The sequence below is a fragment of the Ranitomeya variabilis genome, chromosome 3 (assembly GCF_051348905.1).
Source record: "Ranitomeya variabilis isolate aRanVar5 chromosome 3, aRanVar5.hap1, whole genome shotgun sequence".
Taxonomy (NCBI): Eukaryota; Metazoa; Chordata; class Amphibia; order Anura; family Dendrobatidae; genus Ranitomeya; species Ranitomeya variabilis.
In genome coordinates, this window is record NC_135234.1 from 11,737,949 (window position 1) to 11,762,324 (window position 24,376).

Below are 24,376 nucleotides of genomic sequence, written 5' to 3' on the forward strand. Positions count from 1 at the left end.
ATGGGGTATAGAAGGTGTGTTCTACATATAATACCCCAGTAATACCCTCTTACGTGTAATCTCCAGTACATGGGGTATAGAAGGTGTGGAGTACATATAATACCCCAGTAATACCCTCTTACCTGTAATCTCCAGTACATGGGGTATAGAAGCTGTGGGGTACATATAATATCCCAGTAATACCCTCTTACCTGTAATCTCCAGTACATGGGGTATAGAAGGTGTGGGGTACATATAATACTCCAGTAATACCCTCTTACCTGTAATCTCCAGTACATGGGGTATAGAAGGTGCGGGGTACATATAATACTCCAGTAATACCCTCTTACCTATAATCTCCAGTACATGGGGTATAGAAGGTGCGGGGTACATATAATACCCCAGTAATACCCTCTTACCTGTAATCTCCAGTACATGGGGTATAGAAGGTGTGGGTACATATAATACCCCAGTAATACCCTCTTACCTGTAATCACCAGTACATGGGGTATAGAAGGTGTGAGGTACATATAATACCCCAGTAATACCATCTTACCTGTAATCTCCAGTACATGGGGTATAGAAGGTGTCGGGTACATATAATACCCCAGTAATACCCTCTTACCTGTAATCTCCAGTACTTGGGGTATAGAAGGTGTGGGGTACATATAATACCCCAGTAATACCCTCTTACCTGTAATCTCCAGTACATGGGGTATAGAAGGTGTGGGGTACATATAATACCCCAGTAATACCCCTCTTACCTGTAATCTCCAGTACATGGGGTATAGAAGGTGTGGGGTACATATAATACCCCAGTAATACCCTCTTACCTGTAATCTCCAGTACATGGGGTATAGAAGGTGTGGGGTACATATAATACCCCAGTAATACCCCTCTTACCTGTAATCTCCAGTACATGGGGTATAGAAGGTGTGGGGTACATATAATACCCCAGTAATACCCTCTTACCTGTAATCTCCAGTACATGGGGTATAGAAGGTGTGGGGTACATATAATAACCCAGTAATATCCTCTTACCTGTAATCTCCAGTACATGGGGTATAGAAGGTGTGGGGTACATATAATACTCCAGTAATACCCCCTTACCTGTAATCTCCAGTACATGGGGTATAGAAGGTGCGGGGTACATATAATACTCCAGTAATACCCTCTTACCTGTAATCACCAGTACATGGGGTATAGAAGGTGTGGGGTACATATAATACCCCAGTAATACCCTCTTACCTGTAATCTCCAGTACATGGGGTATAGAAGGTGTGGGGTACATATAATACCCCAGTAATATCCTCTTACCTGTAATCTCCAGTACATGGGGTATAGAAGTTGTGGGGTACATATAATACCCCAGTAATACCCTCTTACCTGTAATCTCCAGTACATGGGGTATAGAAGGTGTGGGGTACATATAATACTCCAGTAATATCCTCTTACCTGTAATCTCCAGTACATGGGGTATAGAAGGTGTGGGTACATATAATACCCCAGTAATACCCTCTTACCTGTAATCTCCAGTACATGGGGTATAGAAGGTGTGGGGTACATATAATATCCCAGTAATACCCCTCTTACCTGTAATCTCCAGTACATGGGGTATAGAAGGTGTGGGGTACATATAATACCCCAGTAATACCCTCTTACCTGAAATCACCAGTACACGTGGTATAGAAGGTGCGGGGTACATATAATACCCCAGTAATACCCTGTTACCTGTAATCTCCAGTACATGGGGTATAGAAGGTGTGGGGTACATATAATACCCCAGTAATACCCTCTTACCTGTAATCTCCAGTACATGGGGTATAGAAGGTGTGGGGTACATATAATACCTCAGTAATATCCTCTTACCTGTAATCTCCAGTACATGGGGTATAGAAGGTGCGGGGCACATAGAATACCCCAGTAATACCCTCTTACCTGTAATCTCCAGTACATGGGGTATAGAAGGTGTGGGGTACATATAATACCCCAGTAATACCCTCTTACCTGTAATCTCCAGTACATGGGGTATAGAAGGTGTGGGGTACATATAATACCCCAGTAATACCCTCTTACCTGTGCTCTCCAGTACATGGGGTATAGAAGTTGTGGGGTACATATAATACCCCAGTAATACCCTCTAACCTGTAATCTCCAGTACATGGGGTATAGAAGGTGTGGGGTACATATAACACCCCAGTATTACCCGTTACCTGTAATCTATGTACATGGGGTATAGAAGGTGTGGGGTACATATAATACCCCAGTAATACCCACTTACCTGTAATCTCCAGTACATGAGGTATAGAAGGTGTGGGGTACATATAATACCCCAGTAATACCCTATTACCTGTGATCTCCAGTACATGGGGTATAGAAGGTGTGGGGTACATATAATACCCCAGTAATACCCTCTTACCTGTATTCTCCAGTTGGTATTCCCGGGTCTCCTCACTGACTGGGTTTGTGATCCGGACATGTAGTCTCCTCCCGGCTTCGTCTTTCGGGATAATCACCGTCCTGTTATCATCTATCAGCTGGTATCGGTCAGGGAGAGGCCCCCCATCCACCTCCCAGGTCAGAGTCGCCTCTTCTCCAGAGAACTGGATGCTCACGGTGATGTCCTCACCTGGCCGGCTGCTGTTACTGGTCATGTTGGAGATGAGAACTGGATCTGCAAGTATCAGGAGAAGGTCGGTCACCACCATATAAGGGATGAAACCAAGTAATGTTACTTTTTTTCTCGATGTGGACATAATTTTAGTGAAACAAATGTTTTGACCTAATTCATCATTTGTGTCTAGAGGTGTGAAAACTTGTTTGGAAAACGTTCGTCAATCTCAAATTCGGCACGAACATTGCAAATTGAAATTCGTGTTCAGATTCCCAAGCTTTTTCCCTAAAAATTGGCAAAAGCCGGCCAAAGTTCGGTTCACTAAGGCTGGTTTCACACTTGCGTTGGGCAGAGCTACGGAGGGCTGTGTAGTTCCTCCGTTAAGCCCTGCCCACTGCCACGCCTCTTCTATTCAGCCCCGCCTACGTCAGCATGCGTTCTGCGTTCCTATCTTTAACATTGAGTATGCAGGCCAGGCGGATGCGTCCGCATGCGTCGTTTTGATGCTGGGCCGACCACAACAAAATGCAACATATTGCATTCGACGCAGTTCGGCACAGCGTCCATACATTCGCATGACCTGCGTACCCAATATTAAAGATAATAGTCTTAGGCGAACTGAAGACCGCGCACACGAGGTAGATTTAAGGTGGTTTATTGAAGCCTACGCGTTTCAAGAGCTATCTTGCTCTCTTCTTCAGGGCATATATGCCCTGAAGAAGAGAGCAAGATAGCTCTTGAAACGCGTAGGCTTCAATAAACCACCTTAAATCTACCTCGTGTGCGCGGTCTTCAGTTCGCCTAAGACTATTACCTCCAGCATCCCTTTGGATTCTTGTGGAGACCTGCTGCTACGATTATGCCTTCTTGGGAGTTGTGACCCAGTTTCACAACACCAATAGGTGAGCACATTCCCTACAAAGGACTGTATGTGTGTTTTTTAAACAGTGTGACACATTGGGGGCGCCTTGTCTTTTCTCTTTTTTCAATATTAAAGATAGGAAGGCAGGACGCATGCTGATATAGGCGGGCTGAATGGAAGAGGTGCGGCAGTGGGCGGGGCTTAACAGAGGAAATACGCAGCACTCCGCAGTTCTGCCCAACGCAAGTGTGAAACCAGCCTAAGGGCTCTTTCAGACGTCAGTGTTCCCAGTAGCAGCATAGCCTGCAAAACGTCCTGCAGACTTGCACACTGATGACATCCCTGTTTCATCAGTGTCACACGTACCGGCGCCTGGGAATCAGCGGTACTGTACTGTGCTGAAGTGAAGACAGCTCACATCACCGTTCCCTGCTCACGCTGCGATCAGCGCTAGCAGGGGCAATGTTGAGAGTTGTATTCAACTGTTAACAGCGAGAGCAGGCGGCAGCTGATGGGAATATTCATCAGCCCCCGCCTGCCTTATAAATAAATAAAACCGGCATGGGATCCTCTGTATTTTTGATAACCAGCCAGGCAAAACTGACAGCTGGGGCTGGTAAGGGGTCATGGATATTGGGCACCCCCCAGCCTAAAAATAGCAGCCCACAGCCGACCCAGGAAAGGCGCATATATTCTGGTGCTTTACCCAGCTGTTTCGACTTGCCCTGTGGTGGCAAGTGGGGTTCATATTTGTGGGGTTGATGTCACCTTTGTATTGTCAGGTAACATCAAGCCCACAGCTTAGTAATGGAGAGGTGTGTATAAGACACCTAGCCATTACTAATCCTACAGAGGAAAACGTAGAGACAGCTGCAGCTGCTGAGCAGTGGGGCATTTCCTCTACCACCGAGGCACACAGACCCATTTGGTCTGGTCTCCAGCATTTTTATTATTTTTATTATTATTATTATTGTTTATTTATTTATATAGCACCATTAATTCCATGGTCTGTACAAGAGAAAGGGGTTACATACAAAGTTATAGATATCGTTTACAGTAAACAAATTTACAATGACAGACTGGTACAGAGGGGAGAGTCACATGAAACCCGTATTATTCTTTACTCTGCAACTTTACTTTGATTTTGGCAACCAGTTATGAAAATCATTACCATAAAGTATTTGGCGCCATAACGATGCAATGCTGCTTTACAACTCTGATCAGTGAAGGGCATGATTTTTACGGATGTGGAATCTCTTAGGCTACGTTCACATTTGCGTTGTGCGCCGCAGCGTCGTCGCCGCAACGCACAACGCAAACAAAAACGCAGTTGCGTATTGAACAAAAACGCAGCGTTTTGCGCCGCATGCGTTTTTTTTGCATTGAGTCATTCTTCACCCCCCCCCCCCCAAAATTCTAGACAATGTTTTGCATTTTTTATTGGAAACGCATGCATCGTACAACGCACCACGACGCAAGTACTTGCGTCGTCTGCGTTGTCAATACAAGTCAATGGGAAAAAAGGCGCATCGACGACGCAAACACGACGCAAACACGACGCATGCGTTTTTTAAAAAGTCTGCGCCGCCCAAAAAATGCAACATGTTGCGTTTGCCGTGCCCTGACAGGTGCGCCCTAACGCCGCATGCGGCGTACAACGCACCAAAACGCATAACAACGCATGTACATGCGGCGCCATGCGGCCCCAATGTTAAAGATAGGGCCGCACGACACATGCGTTTTGTTGCGGTGACGACGCTGCGGCGCACACCGCAAATGTGAACGTAGCCTTACAAACCGCTCTTATAATTATTAGTAATTAATTGTTAATAATTGTTTTCTCGTGACATATTGTACTTCATGTTAGTGGTAAAATTTATTCGATATAACTTGCGTTTATTTGTGAAAATCAATCAGCACAATTTTGGAACCAAAATTTTTTTTTGTTAGGGAGTTACAAGGGTTAAAATTTGACCAGAAATTTCTCATTTTTACAACCCCATTTTTTTTTAGGGACCACATCTCATTTGAAGTCATTTTGAGGGGTCTATATGATAGAAAATACCCAAGTGTGACACCATTCTATAAACTGCACCCCTCAAGGTGCTCAAAACTACATTCAAGAAGTTTATTAACCCTTCAGGTGTTTCACAGGAATTTTTGGAATGTTTAAATAAAAATTAACATTTAATTTTTTTCACACAAAATTTATTTCAGCTCCAATTTGTTTTATTTTACCAAGGGTAACAGGAGAAAATGGACCCCCAAAGTTGTTGTACAATTTGTCCTGAGTACACTGATACCCCATATGTGGGGGTAAACCACTGTTTGGGCGCATGGCAGAGCTCGGAATGAAAGGAGCGCCATTTGACTTTTCAATGCAAAATTGACTGGAATTGAGATGGGACGCCATGTTGCGTTTGGAGAGCCCCTGATGTGCCTAATCATTGAAACCCCCTACAAGTGACACCATTTTGGAAAGTAGACCCCCTAAGGAACTTATCTAGATGTGTGGTGAGCACTTTGACCCACCAAGTGCTTCACAGAAGTTTATAATGCAGAGCCGTAAAAATAAAAAATCATATTTTTTCACAAAAATGATCTTTTCGCCCCAAATTTTTTATTTTCCCAAGGGTAAGAGAAGAAATTGGACCCCAAAAAATGTTGTGCAATTTGTCCTGAGTACGCTGATACCCCATATGTGGGGGTAAACCACTGTTTGGGCGTATGGCAGAGCTTGGAAGGAAAGGAGCGCCATTTGACTTTTCAATGCAAAATTGACTGGAATTGAGATGGGACGCCATGTTGCGTTTGGAGAGCCCCTGATGTGCCTAAACATTGAACCCCCCCACAAGTGACACCATTTTGGAAATTAGACCCCCTAAGGAACTTATCTAGATGTGTTTTGAGAGCTTTGAACCCCCAAGTGTTTCACTACAGATTATAACGCAGAGCCGTGAAAATAAAAAGTCTTTTTTTTTTCACAAAAATGATTTATTAGCCCCCAGCTTTTGTATTTTTACAAGGGTAACAGAATAAACTGGACCCCAAAAGTTGTTGTCCAATTTGTCCTGAGTACGCTGATACCCCATATGTGGGGGGGAACCACTGTTTGGGCGCATGACAAAGCTCGGAAGGGAAGGAGCACCATTTGGAATGCAGACTTAAATGGATTGGTCTGCAGGCGTCACGTTGCATTTGCAGAGCCCCTGATGTACCCAAACAGTACAAACCCCCCACAAGTGACCCCATATTGGAAACTAGACCTCCCAAGGAACTTATCTAGATGTGTTGTGAGAACTTTGAACCCCCAAGTGTTTCACTACAGTTTATAACGCAAAGCCGTGAAAATAATTTTTTTTTTTTTTTCCTTCACAAAAACGATTTTTTAGCCCCCAGCTTTGTATTTTCACAAGGGTAACAGGATAAAATAGACCCCAAAAGTTGTTGTCCAATTTGTCCTGAGTACGCTGATACCCCCTATGTGGGGGGGAACCACTGTTTGGGTGCATGACAGAGGTCGGAAGGGAAGGAGCGCCATTTGGAATGCAGACTTAAATGGATTGGTCTGCAGGCGTCACGTTGCATTTGCAGAGCCCCTGATGTACCCAAACAGTACAAACCCCACACAAGTGACATATTGGAAACTAGACCTCCCAAGGAACTTATCTAGATGTGTTGTGAGAACTTTGAACCCCCAAGTGTTTCACTACAGTTTACAACGCAGAGCCGTGAAAATAAAACATATTTTTTTTCCCACAAAAATGATTTTTAGCCCCCCAAATTTTTATTTTCCCAAGGATAACAAGAGAACTTGGACCCCAGAAGTTGTTGTTCAATTTGTCCCGAGTACTCTGATAACCCATATGTTGGGGTAAACCCCTTTTTGGACGCACGGGAGAGCTCGGAAGGGAAGGAGCACTGTTTTACTTTTTCAACGCAGAATTGGCTGGAATTGAGATTGGATGCCATGTCGCGTTTGGAGAGCCCCTGATGTGCCTGAACAGTGGAAACTCCCCAATTCTACCTGAAACCCTAACCCAAACACATGCCTAACCCTAATCCCAATGGTAACCCTAACCACACCCCTAACCCTGACACACCCATAATTCTAATCCCAACCCTAATCCCAACCGTAAATGTAATCCAAACCCTAACCCTAACTTTAGCCCCAACCCTAACTTTACCTCCAACCCTAACCCTAGCCCTAACCCTAACCCTAGCCCTAATGGGAAAATGGAAATAAATACATTTTTTTTATTTTATTATTTTTCCCTAACTAAGGGGGTGATGAAGGGGGGTTTGATTTACTTTTATAGCATTTTTTATATCGGATTTTTATGATTGGCAGCCATCGCACAATAAAAGACGCTTTTTATAGCAAAAACGTTTTTGCGTCTCCACATTTTGAGACCTATAATTTTTCCACATTTTGGTCCACAGAGTCATGTGAGGTCTTGTTTTTTGCGGGACGATTTGTCGTTTTTATTGGTAACATTTTCGGACACGTGACCTTTTTTGATTACTTTTTATTCTGATTTTTGTGAGGCAGAATGACCAAAAATCAGCTATTCATGAATTTCTTTTGGGAGAGGCGTTTATACCGTTCTGCGTTTGGTAAAATTGATAAAGCAGTTTTATTCTTCGGGTCAGTACGATTACAGCGATACCTCATTTATATCATTTTTTTATGTTTTGGGGCTTTTATACGATAAAAACTATTTTATAGAAAAAATAATTATTTTGGTATCGCTTTATTGTCAGGACTATAACTTTTTTATTTTTTTGCTGATGATGCTGTGTGGCAGCTTGTTTTTTGCGGGACAAGATGACGTTTTCAGCGGTACCATGATTATTTATATCCGTCTTTTTGATCGTGTGTAATGGGGACATTACAGATCGATTATCTGATAGTGTGCACAGCACTCTATCAGATCACCGATCTCACTTACATCGGTGCAGGCTTACCAGCGTCTGCTCTGAGCAGGCGCTCGGTAGGCCACCTTTCTCCCTGCAGGACCCGGATGCCGCGGCCATCTTGGATCCGGGACCTGCAGGGAGGAAGGAGGTAGGAGACCCTCGGAGCAACGCGATCACATCGCGTTGCTCCGGGGGTCTCAGGGAAGCCCGCAGGGAGCCCCCTCCCTGCGCGATGCTTCCCTATACCGCCGGTACACTGCGATCATGTTTGATCGCGGTGTGCCGGGGGTTAATGTGCCGGGGGCGGTCCGTGACAGCTCCTGGCACATAGTGCCGGATGTCAGCTGCGATATGCAGCCGACACCCGGCCGCGATCGGCCGCGCTCCCCCCCGTGAGCGCGGCCGATCGCGTATGACGTACTATCCCGTCGGTGGTCATACGGGCCCACCCCACCTCGACGGGATAGTACGTCAGATGTCAGGAAGGGGTTAAAGGGCAGAGTGCTCGGACAGTAAGCTAACATATACTACCGCTCCAAAGTTTAGGGTCACCCAGACTATTTTGTGTTTTCCATGACAACTCATACTTTTATTAATCAAATGAATTGCCAAATGAATGTAAAATCTAGTCCAGACATTGACAAGGTAAAAAAAAAGATTTTTATTTGAAATAATAATTTTCTCCCTCTAACTTTGCTTTTGTCACAGAATGCTCCTTTGCAGCAATTCCAGCATTGCAGACCTTTGGCATTCTAGCAGTTAATTTGCTGAGGTCATCTGGAGACATTTCACCCCTGTAGCATGGCTAAAGGGTGTCTAATCGACGGGAGGTATGTATCACAGAGAAGGCTTGTCGCTGTGATGTAACCCGGAGTGTTTTCTGTTTGCACATAAAGCAATAAGGAGTTGCTTAGTATATTTGGGTCCGGGTTACGGGTAGCTATGAGAGATGGGAGGGTCTGGCTACCCATATACCTCACCCCTGGGTAAGGGGCATAACCATGCCTGTCTATGTTTTCTTCAGGACCTGTGGTGATGTCAGAACCACATGTCTAATCATGTGATGGGTTCCTGGGTGTGGTTTCAGGCTACATAATGGAGGTGTGTTTGGCACATGGAGGGAGTGTTAGGGATTCTGTCAGTGTGGACAGAGATCCCTGTGTCCAGGTGGGACACTACAGACAGGAGTCTGTGTGTGTGGAGGAGAGAGCCTCCACAGTGTGTTTAAGGCTTCAGATAGAGCCTGAGTGCTGGACATTGCACAGCCTGTGTGCCCACAGGCCTGAGAAGAGCAGAGATCTTCTATGGACTTTTATGTTATGTTGGCCTGATGTACAGACTGTTATCCTTTTTTGCTACCTTGCTGGTTTATGGAGCAAATAAACCTGTCAACTTTTAAAGGAACGTGTCTCCTGCGTGTCAGCCGTTGCACCTGAGCGAGTGAATCCCTTACAATTGGTGGAGAATGCGGGCAAAGATCCAGGAGCACATGTTGCAGCGATGGCTGGTCTGAGCCAGAAAATTGGACGGTATTGACAACCGTGAGTAAAAACTGATCGGGGTCAGTGAGAACTGCTGTTTTGGGATACCTCTGAGGAGAAGAGGGATCCGGGAACCTGTGTGGCCGCCACCAACAGGTAACGGTCTGGATACCATGTGATACTGACCGGCGTCAGTGGAAAAAAAAAACTGTGTTTGGGCTTTAAAGCCGGCTGTGTAACAGACAGGAATCTGTGTGCTGTACTGACCAGGGTCAGTGAAAGACTGTGTTTTTTTTTCTATAACGCACATGTGCAGGTGTTTGCTGTGGCTCGGCGGGGCCACGAAGACTGAAGGCGTCTAGCTGTAACTCGGCGGGGTTACGAAGGTTGCTGTGGATCGGCGGGTCCACGAAGTCTGCAGTGGTTACGTGGAGTGCAGTTGCAGCAAGAGGTTCTGCAGCAGCCGGAGCTGCAGTTGCAGCAAAGAGGGGAAAAAAAAAAAAAAGACATTGCTGGTTTAATGTGTGCGGACTCTTAAAGGGCCAGAGTCACATTTGTGTGCTGGGTGAACTGGGGCCTGAGAGTACTGTGGGAAGTCCACAGGGTGTACCCCAGAGTGGGGTGGTGTCCCTAAAAGTGGGGTGGAGTCCCAAAACGGAGCGGTGACCCCAAATAAGTATGGTTGGCCAAAAAGGGGTCGGGCATCCCAAAAAAGGGGCGGCAGCCCAAAAGGGGGTAGTTGCCCAAAAGGGGGTGGAGTCCCTAAAGGGGGTGGTGGCCCTAAAGGAGAAAATGGTCCACAAGGGGGCGGTAACTCAAAAGGGGGTGGAGTCCAAAAAAGGGGCGGCGGCGAATGCGCTGATGGACTGTTGCCGAGTTCAGTGTTTGAACAGCGCATGTTCAGAATGTTGTACTGACTTTGCATCTGACAAAATGACACAGAGCTGTTCTGTAGAAGTCAATGGAGTGTGCGTGACTGGACTTCTGGACTCAGGGAGCCTGGTGACGCTGGTGAGCGCCACACTCCCTGTCTATCTGATTCCCGGAAGGAAGATGGAAGCCCACTGCGTTCATGGGGTCGCTAGGGATTATCCGGTGTCCAGGGTAATCATTGAGACGCCCACTGTTATTGCCAGCCATGATGTACCTGTAGTCTCAGACTTGCCATTCCCTGTTGTAATTGGCCAGGACTTTGAAAGGTTTTCGGACTTGTGGGAGGAAAGGGGAGTGTCTGATTGCTTGGAACAGAGACAGAATGACCCTAAGGGAGCCCCACTACAACAGGCGGCTGTAGAGATTCTGAGTGGTGTAATGAATGATAAGGAGATAGCGACACCTAAGGTCGACAGTCCAGAGTTCCGGGTGACTGGAAGAAAGTGTGGGTCTGACACCTGTTTAAGTGGGGACTTGTTGTTCCAGGATGACAGAGTGAGAGGGGGTGACTCCTATCCAGACTGTGACTCAAGCGCAAAGGGAAAAGAGTACAGTAAGGAGGAGCAGAGTAAAAGTCACAAATCTTCATCTCGTCGCGGGGGACGCAAAAAGGCGGGACAGGTTACGCCCTCTGAGAAGAGAGATGATGAGGAAGAGACAGGGTCAGTTACAGATCAGGTTACTGTCTTTGATAAGGAGGTCACTTTACCTCTGACAAATCCCAACACAGAGGTAGGGCTGGAATTAGAACAGACCTGTAGTAGACCCACATCTGCAATCCCTGGAAAGAGTGAAGTGGCTCAGTATAATGAAGTACCTGATGCTGAAGAGATGGAGAGCTCTGAAGATACCAAGAGTCCAGAGGTACCGAAGAGTAAACAGACAGAGAGCCCAGGAGAGACCATAGAGGTGGGTGCAGAAACAGGTGGCACTCTGAAGAAGCAGAGTCTGAGTGGGCAAGAGAGCCCGTCTGAAAATCTAATTAGAGAATTGGTGGTGCAACATGTGCTGGCCAAAAGAGAGCAGGACCATAACATAGAGCTGCTTAAAGAAACAGTCGAACGAGAAAGGGTCCTGAGGCAAGCCATTGAGCACAAAGTGGGTAACCTAGAGAAGGAGGTCGTTGAACTCAGAGGTCACCTATCAGCGTGTCAGGCCATGAATAGGGCCATATTGAAAGACATGGATGTGCTCAGAATGGCTCAAGAAAAGCATCAGCAGGAGCTTCTCCAGAGAGAGGAGGAACGTTGCTGCCTGGCAGAGGAGTCGCCAATGCCCATCTTGGCGAAGGCTCAAGCGGAAGAAAAGACTGAGGAAGAGTTCATGCTACAAGTGGAAGAAGAGAGTCACCCGGTCGTGACAGATGTCTTGGTGGAAAGGTCAGAAGCAAAAAGGGAGCCGTCTGTCTTTGAAGAGAGTGAGACCCTGCTCTTCAAGACTGTGATTGATGTACCTGAAGAGGTGCAAGAAGCCTGTACCGGTGAAGGTGTGCATGAGGCATTTAGAAAGGCAGTAGAGGCGTGTAGTGTGCACTGGGCGCCTGAGACTCATCAACTGGTCATACTTTCGTCTAGAGAAGTCACAGTGAAGCGGGTGGCTGTCCTGAGAGAGATGCATCTACAATGCCTCCGCACAAAACAAATGATCACGTTGAAGAATGAGAAAGCCGCTCGACGTCTGGAGCTAGCGAGAGAAGCTCAAAATCGGCTTGGCTTGGAGGAAGACATCATTCTGGTACCCAGAAATTTGGTGGGAAAAGTCATCGGGAGGCTTGGCCGAGTGATGCAGGAGATGGTGAATAGGTCCGGTGTGAAGAGACTGAGAGTTCTGGGTGATGACGAGGCCCAGGTCGTGGGTGAAGAGAAGATGATTCCGTTCCTTGTTGTCGGATCCATGGAGAGTCTTGAAAATATCCGGATGCTCCTGGGGTATCGCATGAGTTACCTATTAGAAGTTGAGCAGCTAAGATGTGAGAGGGAACAGGTCAATATAGAGCTGCGGGAATTGGCAAACAGATTGCCACCACCTTCAACTTGCGGTGTAGAGAGACGAAGAGGTTCTCTAAAGATTCGAAGTCCCCAAGCTAACAGAGGATGTAGAGATACAGGGAAGAACTGCTCTTCAGGCAATAAAGACCATGGGAGAAGGTGGCCTGATGAAACAGGTAGAAGCAGTGGTGCCTCAGTTAGCTCAGGGTTAAGTGACCTCAGCAGGAGATCCTGTAGCAGAGGAAATGACAAGGGGTCATCTTTTCCAAAGGGTGTGATGGAAGTGGTTGACGAATACCGACGTAAGGGTTCAGTGGCAGGCCCTGACTTAGACAGACGGTTTGACTGTCAGGGACGACTGAGAGGGGTCTCTAGTCGGTTTGGGTCAAGTGCCAAGCCCCACGGCTTTAGGCAGAGGGGGGAGGTATGTAGCATGGCTAAAGGGTGTCTAATCGACGGGAGGTATGTATCACAGAGAAGGCTTGTCGCTGTGATGTAACCCGGAGTGTTTTCTGTTTGCACATAAAGCAATAAGGAGTTGCTTAGTATATTTGGGTCCGGGTTATGGGTAGCTATGAGAGATGGGAGGGTCTGGCTACCCATATACCTCACCCCTGGGTAAGGGGCATAACCATGCCTGTCTATGTTTTCTTCAGGACCTGTGGTGATGTCAGAACCACATGTCTAATCATGTGATGGGTTCCTGGGTGTGGTTTCAGGCTACATAATGGAGGTGTGTTTGGCACATGGAGGGAGTGTTAGGGATTCTGTCAGTGTGGACAGAGATCCCTGTGTCCAGGTGGGACACTACAGACAGGAGTCTGTGTGTGTGGAGGAGAGAGCCTCCACAGTGTGTTTAAGGCTTCAGATAGAGCCTGAGTGCTGGACATTGCACAGCCTGTGTGCCCACAGGCCTGAGAAGAGCAGAGATCTTCTATGGACTTTTATGTTATGTTGGCCTGATGTACAGACTGTTATCCTTTTTTGCTACCTTGCTGTTTTATGGAGCAAATAAACCTGTCAACTTTTAAAGGAACGTGTCTCCTGCGTGTCAGCCGTTGCACCTGAGCGAGTGAATCCCTTACACCCCATGCTTCCAGAAGCCCCTCCACAAGTTGGTTTGGCTTGATGGGCACTTTTTGCACCATACAGTCAAGCTGCTCCTACAACAGCTCAATGGGGCTGAGATCTGGTGACTGCACTTTCATAAATAGTTCCTGTATAATTTGGAGGTGTGCTTTGGATCATTGTCCTGTTGTAGGATGAAATTGGCTCCAATCAAGCGCTGTCCACAGGGTATGGCATGGCGTTACAAAATGGAGTGATAGCCTTCCTTATTCAAAAACCCTTTTACCTTGTACAAATCTCCCACTTTACCAGCACCAAAGCAACCCCAGACCATCACATTACCTCCACCATGCTTGACAGATGGCGTCCGACACTCTTCCAGCATCTTTTCAGTTGTTCTGCATATTGCAAAGGTTCTTCTGCGTGATCCAAACACTTCAAACTTGGATTTGTCTGTCCTTAACACTTTTTTCCAATCTTCCTCTGTCCAATGTCTGTGTTCTTTTGCCCATATTAATCTTTTCCTTTTATTAGCCAGTCTCAGATATGGCTTTTTCTTTACCCCTCTGCCCTGAAGGTCAGCATCCCGAAGTCGCCTCTTCACTGTAGACGTTGACACTGGCATTTTACGTGTACTATTTAATGAAGCTGCCAGTTGAGGACCTGTGAGGCGTCGATTTCTCACCCTACAGACTCTAATGTACTTGTCTTGTTGCTCAGTTGTGCAGTGGGGCCTCCCACTTCTCTTTCTACTCTGGTTAGAGCCTGTTTGTGCTCTCCTCTGAAGAGAGTAGTACACGCCCTTGTAGGAAATCTTCAGTTTCTTGGCAATTTCTCGCATGGAATAGCCTTAATTTCTAAGAACAAGAATAGACTGTCGAGTTTCACATAAAACTTCTTTTTTTCTGGCCATTTTGAGAGTTTAATGGAGCCAACAAATGTAATGCTCCAGATTCTCAACTAGCTCAAAGGAAGGTCAGGTTTATAGGTTCTCTAATCAGCCAAACTGTTTTAAGCTGTGCTAACATACTTGCACAAGGGTTTTTAAGGGTATTCTAACTATCCATTAGCCTTCTTACACAGCTAGCAAACGCAAAGTACCATAAGAACACTGGAGTTATGGTTGTTGGAAATGGGCCTCTATACACCTATGAAGATATTGCATTACAAACCAGACGTTTGCAGCTAGAATAGTCATTTACCACATTAACAATGTATAGAGGGTATTTCTGAATCATTTAATGTTAGCTTCATTGGAAAAAAAACTGTGCTTTTCTGAATACTTATGACCATGTGATATTTCAGTTTTTCTTTTTTATTAAATTTGCTAAAATGTCTACATTTCTGTTATTTTCAGTCAAGATGGGGTGCAGAGTGCACATTAATGAGAAAAAAAATTAACTTTTTTGAATTTACCAAGTGGCTGCAATGAAACAAAGAGTGAAAAATGTAAAGGGGTCCGAATACTTCCCGTACCCACTGTGTACAGCACTCAAAAAAAAAGCGTTGAAAAATTTTGTGGGGGTAAATTTCTCACCCATACAGTATGCCATGTTGTGGGGTACATTTCTGTGATCTCTAAGGCCATGTGCACACGTTGCGGATTTTGTTTGCTGATCCGCAGGGATTTTTTCCACACGGATTAGCACCAAATCCGCAAAGGGTAGCTCAAGCAATCTTAATCAATGGGAATCCAGAATTGTTGTGCACATGCTGCGTAAAATTCCGCACTAATTCTCAACGTTTTATTTTCCGCAGCATGTCAATTTTGCGGATCTGCAGCGTTTCTCCACCCATTGACTTACATTGACTCAATCAAATCCACAGATAAACCGCAGTTTTAAAAAGGTCTGTGGATTAGCTACGGATTTTCGTATAAAAATGGTGTGGAAAGGAAGGAGGAAGAGTGTGTGGACAGAGAATATCTGTGTGGGCGGAGACTATGTGTGAGCCGAGAATAAGTGCGTGTCTGTCTGTGTCTGTCTGCTGGTGTCTGTGTACGTGTGCGGGTGTCTGTATGTAGCCAGGCATCATCTGATGGGACTGCTACTCCCTTCTGGCTATGTCTGCTGTCACATATAACAATGACAGCATGAGCCGATGATGGGACAGTAGTCCCATCATCCGGCGACTGTGTTCAATTGTAAAACAACATTCATACTCACCAAACACTTAATTCCCGTGCGCCCTCAATCTCCTGCAACAAAAATAAAATAATAAGCCACCACATACTTCCTGTCCTAAATAGTCCTAAATAACAAATGTCCCACGACGATCTCATGTGTAGAACAGTCACATCGGGAGATGTGACCGCTCTACCTGGCCTCCAGCGATACAATGACAGGAGGTGATCCTCCCGTACTGTATCACTGCGTCGCTGCAAGAGGTCACCGGAGTTCATGCTGTCACTTGCTGCACCGCTGTGTGAGAAAATTCTCACACAGCGGTACTGCCGTAAGTGAGAGAATGAACTCCGGTGAACTCTCAGTGATGCACTACAGGAACGATTAGCTCCTGTCACTGTATCACCGGTGGCCAGGTAGAGCGGTCACATCTCCCGATGTGTCTGTTCTACACGTGAGATTGTCATGGGACACTCGGTAAATGGACTACGTCAGACAGGGAGTATTTGTGTTGGTTTATTATTTTATTTTTGTTCCAGGAGATCGAGGGATTCGGGGATTAGGCGATGCAGTAAGTATGGTAAATTAGACTAATAAAGGAGACTGTGTGATTATTTCTAATAAAGGACTTTATTCTGGCCATGTCTTTATTTACCATATAACTGTAGGATTAGTAATGGATAGGTGTCTTATAGACGTCTCTCCATTACTAACCTGTGGGCTTGATGTCACCGGACAATACACAGATGACATAAATTCCATAAATTTTACCTCACTTGCCACCGCTACAGGGCAAGTGGGAAGAGCAAGGCTAAGTGCCAGAATTGGCGCATGTATAAGATGCGCCATTTCTGGGGCGGCTGAGAGCTGATGTTTTTAGCCTGGGGGTGCCAATAGCCATGGCCCCTTCCCTGACTATTTGTATCAGTCCGCAGCTGTCCGTCTAGCCTTTGCTGGTTCGATTTTATAAGGCGACCCCATGTCAATTTTTTTCTGGGGTTCCCCTGTAAACTAGCCAGCAAAGGCTAAGCAAACATCTGTGAGCTGATATTAATAGCCTGGGAAGGGGCCATGGATATTGGCTCTTTCCCAGAATATTACCATCAGCCCTCTGCCATCAACTTTCCCTCTGCTGGTCATGAAAATTACGCGGGAGCAATTTTTTTAAATTTTTCTTTTAAATAAACAGATATTGTGTTTCACTCAAATTTTGTGTGTGCATCTTTTATTTAACTCTTTATGTTCCATTTTTTTATTAATGAGGGTATCTGGCTGCCACATACATACATATATTTATGATGAAACAATTGGAACAACATCAAACAATACCTTTATATGCGTGCAGAGCTTTTCCAACCAATAATTCAGTGGCTCCCCATAATAAAGCAAAAAAAGAAAAGCAGCACAAAAAATATGAAAAAGTGAACTTTATTGCCCCATGGTGTTGCGACGTTTCGGATGTAGTATCCTTTCCTTTCAGATGCTACATCCGAAACGTCGCCATGCCATGGCACATTAAATTCCAGTTTTATATATGTAATATATCCACTTATTTTTTTTATTTGTTTTTCGTGTGTAAATATTATATTTGAACATGGTATGTAATGATGTTATGGTCTTCAATGGAGAATATAAAAGAAGAGGTTGGACAAGGAAATTACATCACAATTCTTTTTTTTGTTAAATAATGTATCTTTATTAAGCTTGCAAATCCGCAGAGAAAACTGCATGAAAATCCACATCAAAACCGCGTGGATTTTCAACTGCATTTTCTGCCAAGAGAGGCAGAATCCACGCAGATTTTTGCAAAAGCAAATCCACAACATGCACACATACCCTAACACTAAGAAATTTTTGAACCACTCTACATAATCTATGAAAATTTTTGGAGAACAGGAGCAGTCCCAGAAGACTGGAGAAGAGGAAATGTTGTTCCCATCTTCAAATAGAGGAAGAAGATGGACTATAGGCCGGTGAGTCTGACTTCCATACCAGGAAAGATCTTTGAACAAATTATTAAACAACATGTATGTAAGTACCTTGATAACAGTGAAGTGACTAACCAGAGTCAGCATGGGTTTGTAACTAATAAGTCATGTCAGACTAACTTAATTTCCTTCTATGACAGAATCACATGACTGGGTGGATCAGGGAAATGCTGTATAGTATATCTTGACTTCAGCAAAGCATTTGACAAAGTATCTCACACCATCCTTATTGAAAAAATGACTAAGTATGGAATGGACAAGGCAACTATTAGGTGGATTCATAACTGGCTTAGTGATCGGACCCAAACAGTGGTCATAAATGGCTGCACACCCAGTTGGAAGAATGTCTCAAGTGGGGTACCACAGGACTCTGTCCTGGGCCCTGTATTGTTCAACACCTTTATCAATGATCTAGATGAAGGAATTGAGGGTACACTGATTACATTTGCTGACGACACAAAGCTAGGAGGGATAGCTAATACTAAAAAAGAGAGAGAGAAGATTAAAAAAATATAAATAAACTGGAGCAGTGAGCAGCAACTTGGTTTTTAACAAGAAAAAAATGCAAAGTACTACATCTGGGCAATAAAAATGAAAAAAGCATTTACAGAATGGGAGGAATAGGGCTTGACTGCAGCGGTGACCAAATTTTATGGTCCTATTAAAAAAATGTTGCTGGAGCACAAGAAACACGCCCATCCATGACACATAGCTTTCTGTCCCACTTTTCATGGAGGGATGGTACACCACTTCTGAAGCTAGAGCAGTGAGAACAGGTGGTTGGTTAGATAGCAGATAATGCTTCCAGTATGCTTGGCAGCACCATGTCTTTCACACCATCCAATCTCTCTAGCCAATAGTCTTGATCACTTCACCCTCACCCTGATCCCCCTTCCTCCCACCATGTTGAGTCCCAGGAGACTAGGACACTCCAAGAAGCTCTTTTCAACTCTATTTCTTGATTGTGGCACCTCACTCTGCAAGTGGAAATGCTGTTTAGTGATTCACAAAACTTACAGGAGCCATGGTCACAAGACGATGGAGGTGGGAAACAACAAATGTTGTCTAAGGAGGTAGAGGATGATGAGAAACAGTTGCCAATAAGTCAGCTTGTTGTTGTCAAGTCACAAAGCCAGGATGACCTGGGTGCGGAGGTGGATGATGAGGTGGTGGATGACTAAGTAACCGACCCAACCTGGGAATCTGGCATGCAGAGTGAGGTCAGTAGTGCTGAAGAGGAGGGATCGGCAGCATTGAAACAGGAAGGAAGAGGTACTGGTGAGACCAGATGGATAAGGAAGGCAACTGTTCTGCAGCGCACCGACACTCTTGAATTTCAATTGTCAAAGAGTTTGGTTTTCCCCAGTCTGGGACTTTTTTAAAGAGAGTTCTGAGACAAAAAAAATGGTAATTTGCAACTTGTGCCATGCCAAGATCAGCAGGGGCATGACCACTAAGAAACTAACCACCACCAGCATGATCAGGCATATGTCATCTAAGCACCAGACTTGGTGGTCTGAAAGCCTGGCTCCACAATTGATATCATAAGGTGACACCATTGCCTCTTCCCTTGTGCTAGGTGCTTCCCAATCATAACACTGGCCCAGATGCCTCTCACCCTACACCTCGGTACTCGGTCTCCAGTCGCCACTTTTTTTCCCGGTGCGGCAGCACGTGTCCAGGAACATCACCCGTGCGTTTACCATCATGGTTACTGGGATTGTCCACTTAACGCTTGTGGCCATTGTGGAGGCCAGGGACGAGTCCCACCCTGGCACGGCACATGTGCTCCCGATGCCGAGGATTGCTGGCCCTACTTCTTTCAGGATTTCCTCCACCTCATACATCAATTCCTGCACTCACTCCTGCTCCTCCTCATCATCTCCAATGTGCTATCTCAGAACACGTCGTCCACATCAGCCGGAAGAAGGAAGCTCTGCAGCACTGCCTCAGTGAAGCGGTGACAGGTTCTGGTGAAGATAATTTGTTTAGCAGACAAATCGCACACTGACCAATAGCAGACCAGAGAGATCTGTTGCTTTTGTCACTGAACCTACAACCGGGCATGGTCATGTTTGATAATGGGCGTAACCTGGTGGTGGTTGTGAATCTTGGCAAGCTCACACATGTATCATGCATGGCACACTTGGTAGTTCAGCAATTTCTTAAAACCTACCCAGATTTGCATGAGTTTCTGGTCAAGGTAAGCTGCGTCAGCACCCATTTTTGAAAGTTGGCTACAGATGTCGCCACTCTCATAGTGGTGCAGCAGCACATGCAAGTGGCAGATGACCGACTGATGTGCAACCTGTCATGATCCTATGCTATGCTCTCTCTGGACTGGTCATGCGGGGGTTAATCCCCTCAGCCTCATTTTGGAGCTGGCTGGGCTTTTTAAGCCCTCTGCAGTTTGCTGGCCAGCATCAGTGATAGTTCATGCTTCCAGGCTAGAGCAGCTGACCTGTATACCCTGGTGATCCTTCTGCCTCTGTCTGTGTGAGACCCGTTCCCTATCCCTGATGTAGTGTTTGTTTGGTGGTTTCCTTACAGTGTGTGACTCAGCGTGATCTCTGAACCCCGCCTTTTGCTTTCCGTCTCTGATACCTCGTTCCTCGACCGGCTTTGACTTTTGGCTTGTACCCCAACTTTGTCTTACATCTCACATTTTGGATACTGCTCTCCTATTTGGCTCTGACTTCTGGCTTGTCTCTGACTTCGTGCATGCTGTCACCTCTGGTACCTCTGCTCCTGACAGTTTCTGACTCTGCTCATCTGACCACTCTTTCGTTACCTGTGACATCTGTGCGGCTGGCCAGTGTTGCTACGCTGTTTGTGGCTGCCCCCACCTCCATAGGTTCAAATGGAGGCAAGACAACAGGACCAGCAGGGAACAACGGAACCTCTCACTGTGTAACACCTCTCTCCCGCAGCCTCTGATCCAGCCTGAGTCATAGTTTCCTCCAATGAGCTGGGAGGAGGATGGAGAGCCAGAGCATCCTTCAGGTAATCCAACAGTCCACTCCTGAACTGACATCTTAGAGCGAAGTCATCAAAGGACACCTCAGTGGACCATCGACGGAACTCAGAGCTGTACCACTTGGCTAAGTGCTTTCCCTAAACCAGACCCATAATAGTCTCCTCTGGCAACCTGACACGGTCCGGTTTGTCATAGATAAGTCCTAGGGCCTCAAAGAACCTATCTACCGACATCCGTTCAGGGGCAGTAGGGGGCAGCGAGAAAGCCCAAGATTGGGGATCCTCCCTAAGTAAGGAGATAATAATCCCTAAACACTGAGTCTCCTTCCCAGATGATCGGGGTCTAAGAGAAAACAATAATTTACAACCCTCTCTTAACATACGAAATGTATCTTTTTCACCAGAAAAAAGTGTCAGGAAGCTTAACCGAGGGTTCGGGAGAGTGCAAAACAACATCTACTGAATCACCAGGTCGACTAACAGCATGAAGGGTGGTTCCCTACAGGGTCTTTACAGTCTCCATCAGCTTTTTTCTTAAGTGAGCATAAGACGTGGCAAGGGTCCGGATGTTCCACTGAAAAATCTTGCATCATCTGTGTCAAACTGGACACTTGATCCGCCAAGTTACAAAGCGGATCCATGTCCAGAGAATAAAAAAGCTAAATCCCATTTAAATGTGTGGTCAGTGATAATGTGATGTGGCTGCAGTGCAGTTTAGAGCAACCTCCACCAAAAAAAATTTCGGTATAAAATTACTAATCTACATACTATAACATGCTCTAGAATACATTGCGATGGTATCTAACCCCCCTCAAAAAAGCATTGCAAGAGATATTTGGATTCAATTACTCATCCATATACTATTACATGCTCTGGGGTACATTGACGTGGTATTTAACCTTCCAAAAAATTGTTCACAAATTTATCAGTATTATATTGCTCATCCATAGAGTATGACATGCTCTTGTGTACATTTTGGTGTTATATAACCCTCAAAAAAATGTGTCATTTTTTTAGCAATACTGTTTATTGCTCCTCCATAGAGTATTACATGCTCTTGGGTACATTTCAGTGGTATATATAAAACTACAATAAATCAGTAAGAAAAGTAATTCAATTACTCATCAATACAATATTACGTGCTTTCTGTTACATTTTGCTTCTATATAAAAATCCCAAAAAGCCTTGAAAAAAGGTTTATGGATTCAATGATTCATCCATACACTGTACAGCGGTTCTTGTTATATTTCGCTGCTATATTAAACTCTAAAAATAGCTGAGTATTTTTTATGGATTCAATTATTCATGCACACAGTTTGATGTGCTTTGTGTAAAACTACAGTGGGTTAAACATTTTAAAAACCACTTGGCCTGGTACAGTTCACAAAATATTTTTGTCAAAAACTTTACTATTGTCATATATACTGTTGAACTTTGCTTTGTGTGAAATTTCATTGGTTTGAAATAAAAAAACAAAATTGACCCTACAGGTGACACTTTGTTAATATTTTAATGAGGCAGTCCAGTTGTTACCTTCAAGAGTGTATGGATGAACCTGCTTGCAATTTTTGGAAGGCTTTACACTTAGTGCATAGACTTTATGAGTCTAGGAGTACCACTACATGACAATTTGAACAGAATGTGTATGAGGCCCTCCTTTATGTCTAATACAGGTGTATCTGAGTCCCTCTTACATCCAGTGTCGGACTGGCCCACTGGAAAACCGGAGGATTCTCCGGTGGGCCCAGGCCCTGACACCTGCTGGCATACAGTGCCAGCAGTGCCTAGGGCCCCTGCTGCTCCAGGGGCCCCCAGTTAGTGGGGTGTCGCTAATAGCGCACACCACACAGCTGCTATGGGGCCCCCAGTACCAGCGGAGAAGCAGCGGGTGACAGGAAGCCTAAGCCTGTCCCCGCTGCTAAAGTGAAATGAATATTCACTCTTCCCCACGCCCCCATGGGCGTGGAGAGGAGTGAATTCATTTCACTATAATAGCGGGCAGCGTTTGCCGCTAATTGCGGCTATACACTGCCCGCTTTCAGAGCCCGCAGACCAGGGTCCCCCCCCCCCCCCCGACTACGTCACCACCTTCCCCCTTATGCCCCGCCCACTTTCGTCTCCTCCACTCGGCAGACAAGCCCGGAAGTGGCTGTGTGACGACGCGGGTTATCTGATTCGCTGGTTCCTCACGTGATCTGCTGGCAAGCCACGCATGTGATTTACACACCCGGAACACTCCGAGAGCAGCGGTAACCAGGGGCGACGGGGTGCTGGAGGAGAGGGGCTGAGTGGTAGCGGGGGTATCTTAGTGTTCAGCAGTAGGGGGCTGTGATGGCACACGGTGGTAGTGGGGATCCAGTCTAGGGGCAGCTTGCTGATGGAGCTGGAGGATTGGTTGTTAGTGCTGAGTGTTGCTTCTCTTTCACTGGCTGTTAGTGCATGCTGGGATATGTAGTTCTCGAACAGCTGGACCGATGTCTGTGATTTTACATGGTTTGCATTTCCCCCTCTGATCATGGCATCACTAGGCCTTGGCTGCCCTCCCATCTCATGTATCTGCTTTTGGGAAAGTTGGGTGACAATCAGTATGGCCGACATTACTCGATGACACCTGGATATCCCAGAGCTAAGGGACAGCGCGGCAGGATGGGCTCTGATCACTGATTCTTCTGACTCCCAGAACTTGGCATCCATCAGATTACTGTAGATCCTAGATGTGGCGCTCTGTACATATGCCATCCAGGGATACCGAGAGGGCGCCATACATCTCCATGCTCCATTACAGCTGTGTGCAGAGCTCGTCTGCCCTAGCTGTGGCACTCTGTACATATGGCATATGTGTTTTTTTATTATTGAGTCCTGGCTGGTTGTATGGGGTGTGAGCTGCATGATTCCCTATGGGGCAAGTGGGGGGTGAGCTGCATGATGCCCTATGGGGGAGTGAGCTGCATGATGTCCTCTAGGGAGGGTGAGCTGCCTGATACCCTATGGGGAGGGTGAGATGCATGATACCCTATGGGGTGAATGAGCTGCATGATGCCCTATGAGGGGGAGTGAGCTGCATGATGCCCCATGGGGGCAGTGAGCTGCATGATGCCCCATGGGGGGAGTGAGCTGCATGATGCCCTATGGGGGGAGTGAGCTGCATGATGCCCTATGGGGAGGATGAGCTGCATCATGCCCTATGGGGAGGGTAAGCTGCATGATGCCCTATGGGGGGAGCTGTATGATGCCCTATGAGGGTGAGCTGCATGATACCCTATGAGAGGGGGCAGCGTGATACCCTATGAGGGGGCTACATTACATTCCATGAAGGGGCTGCATTATACCTTATGAGGGGGGTTGCACTATACTATAAGGAGGCTACATTATACCCTATGGGGGCTGCATTATACTCTGAGGCTGGTTGCATTATATTCTATGGGGGGCTACATTATATTCTAT

General features: G+C 45.9%; 2 protein-coding genes across 2 annotated transcripts in view; both read right to left on the bottom strand.

The window, feature by feature from the left end:
- LOC143816904 (uncharacterized) overlaps positions 1-2,687 on the bottom strand; it is a 107,723-nt gene extending 105,036 nt beyond the window's left edge. The window contains exon 1 of the mRNA XM_077297876.1: positions 2,399-2,687. Coding sequence (XP_077153991.1) covers positions 2,399-2,687 — 289 coding nt within the window. The remainder of the gene's footprint in view (positions 1-2,398) is intronic.
- The window catches only part of LOC143814943 (uncharacterized), a 551,462-nt gene that overhangs the window by 269,874 nt on the left and 257,212 nt on the right, over positions 1-24,376 (bottom strand). The gene's annotated exons all lie outside the window — the stretch shown is intronic.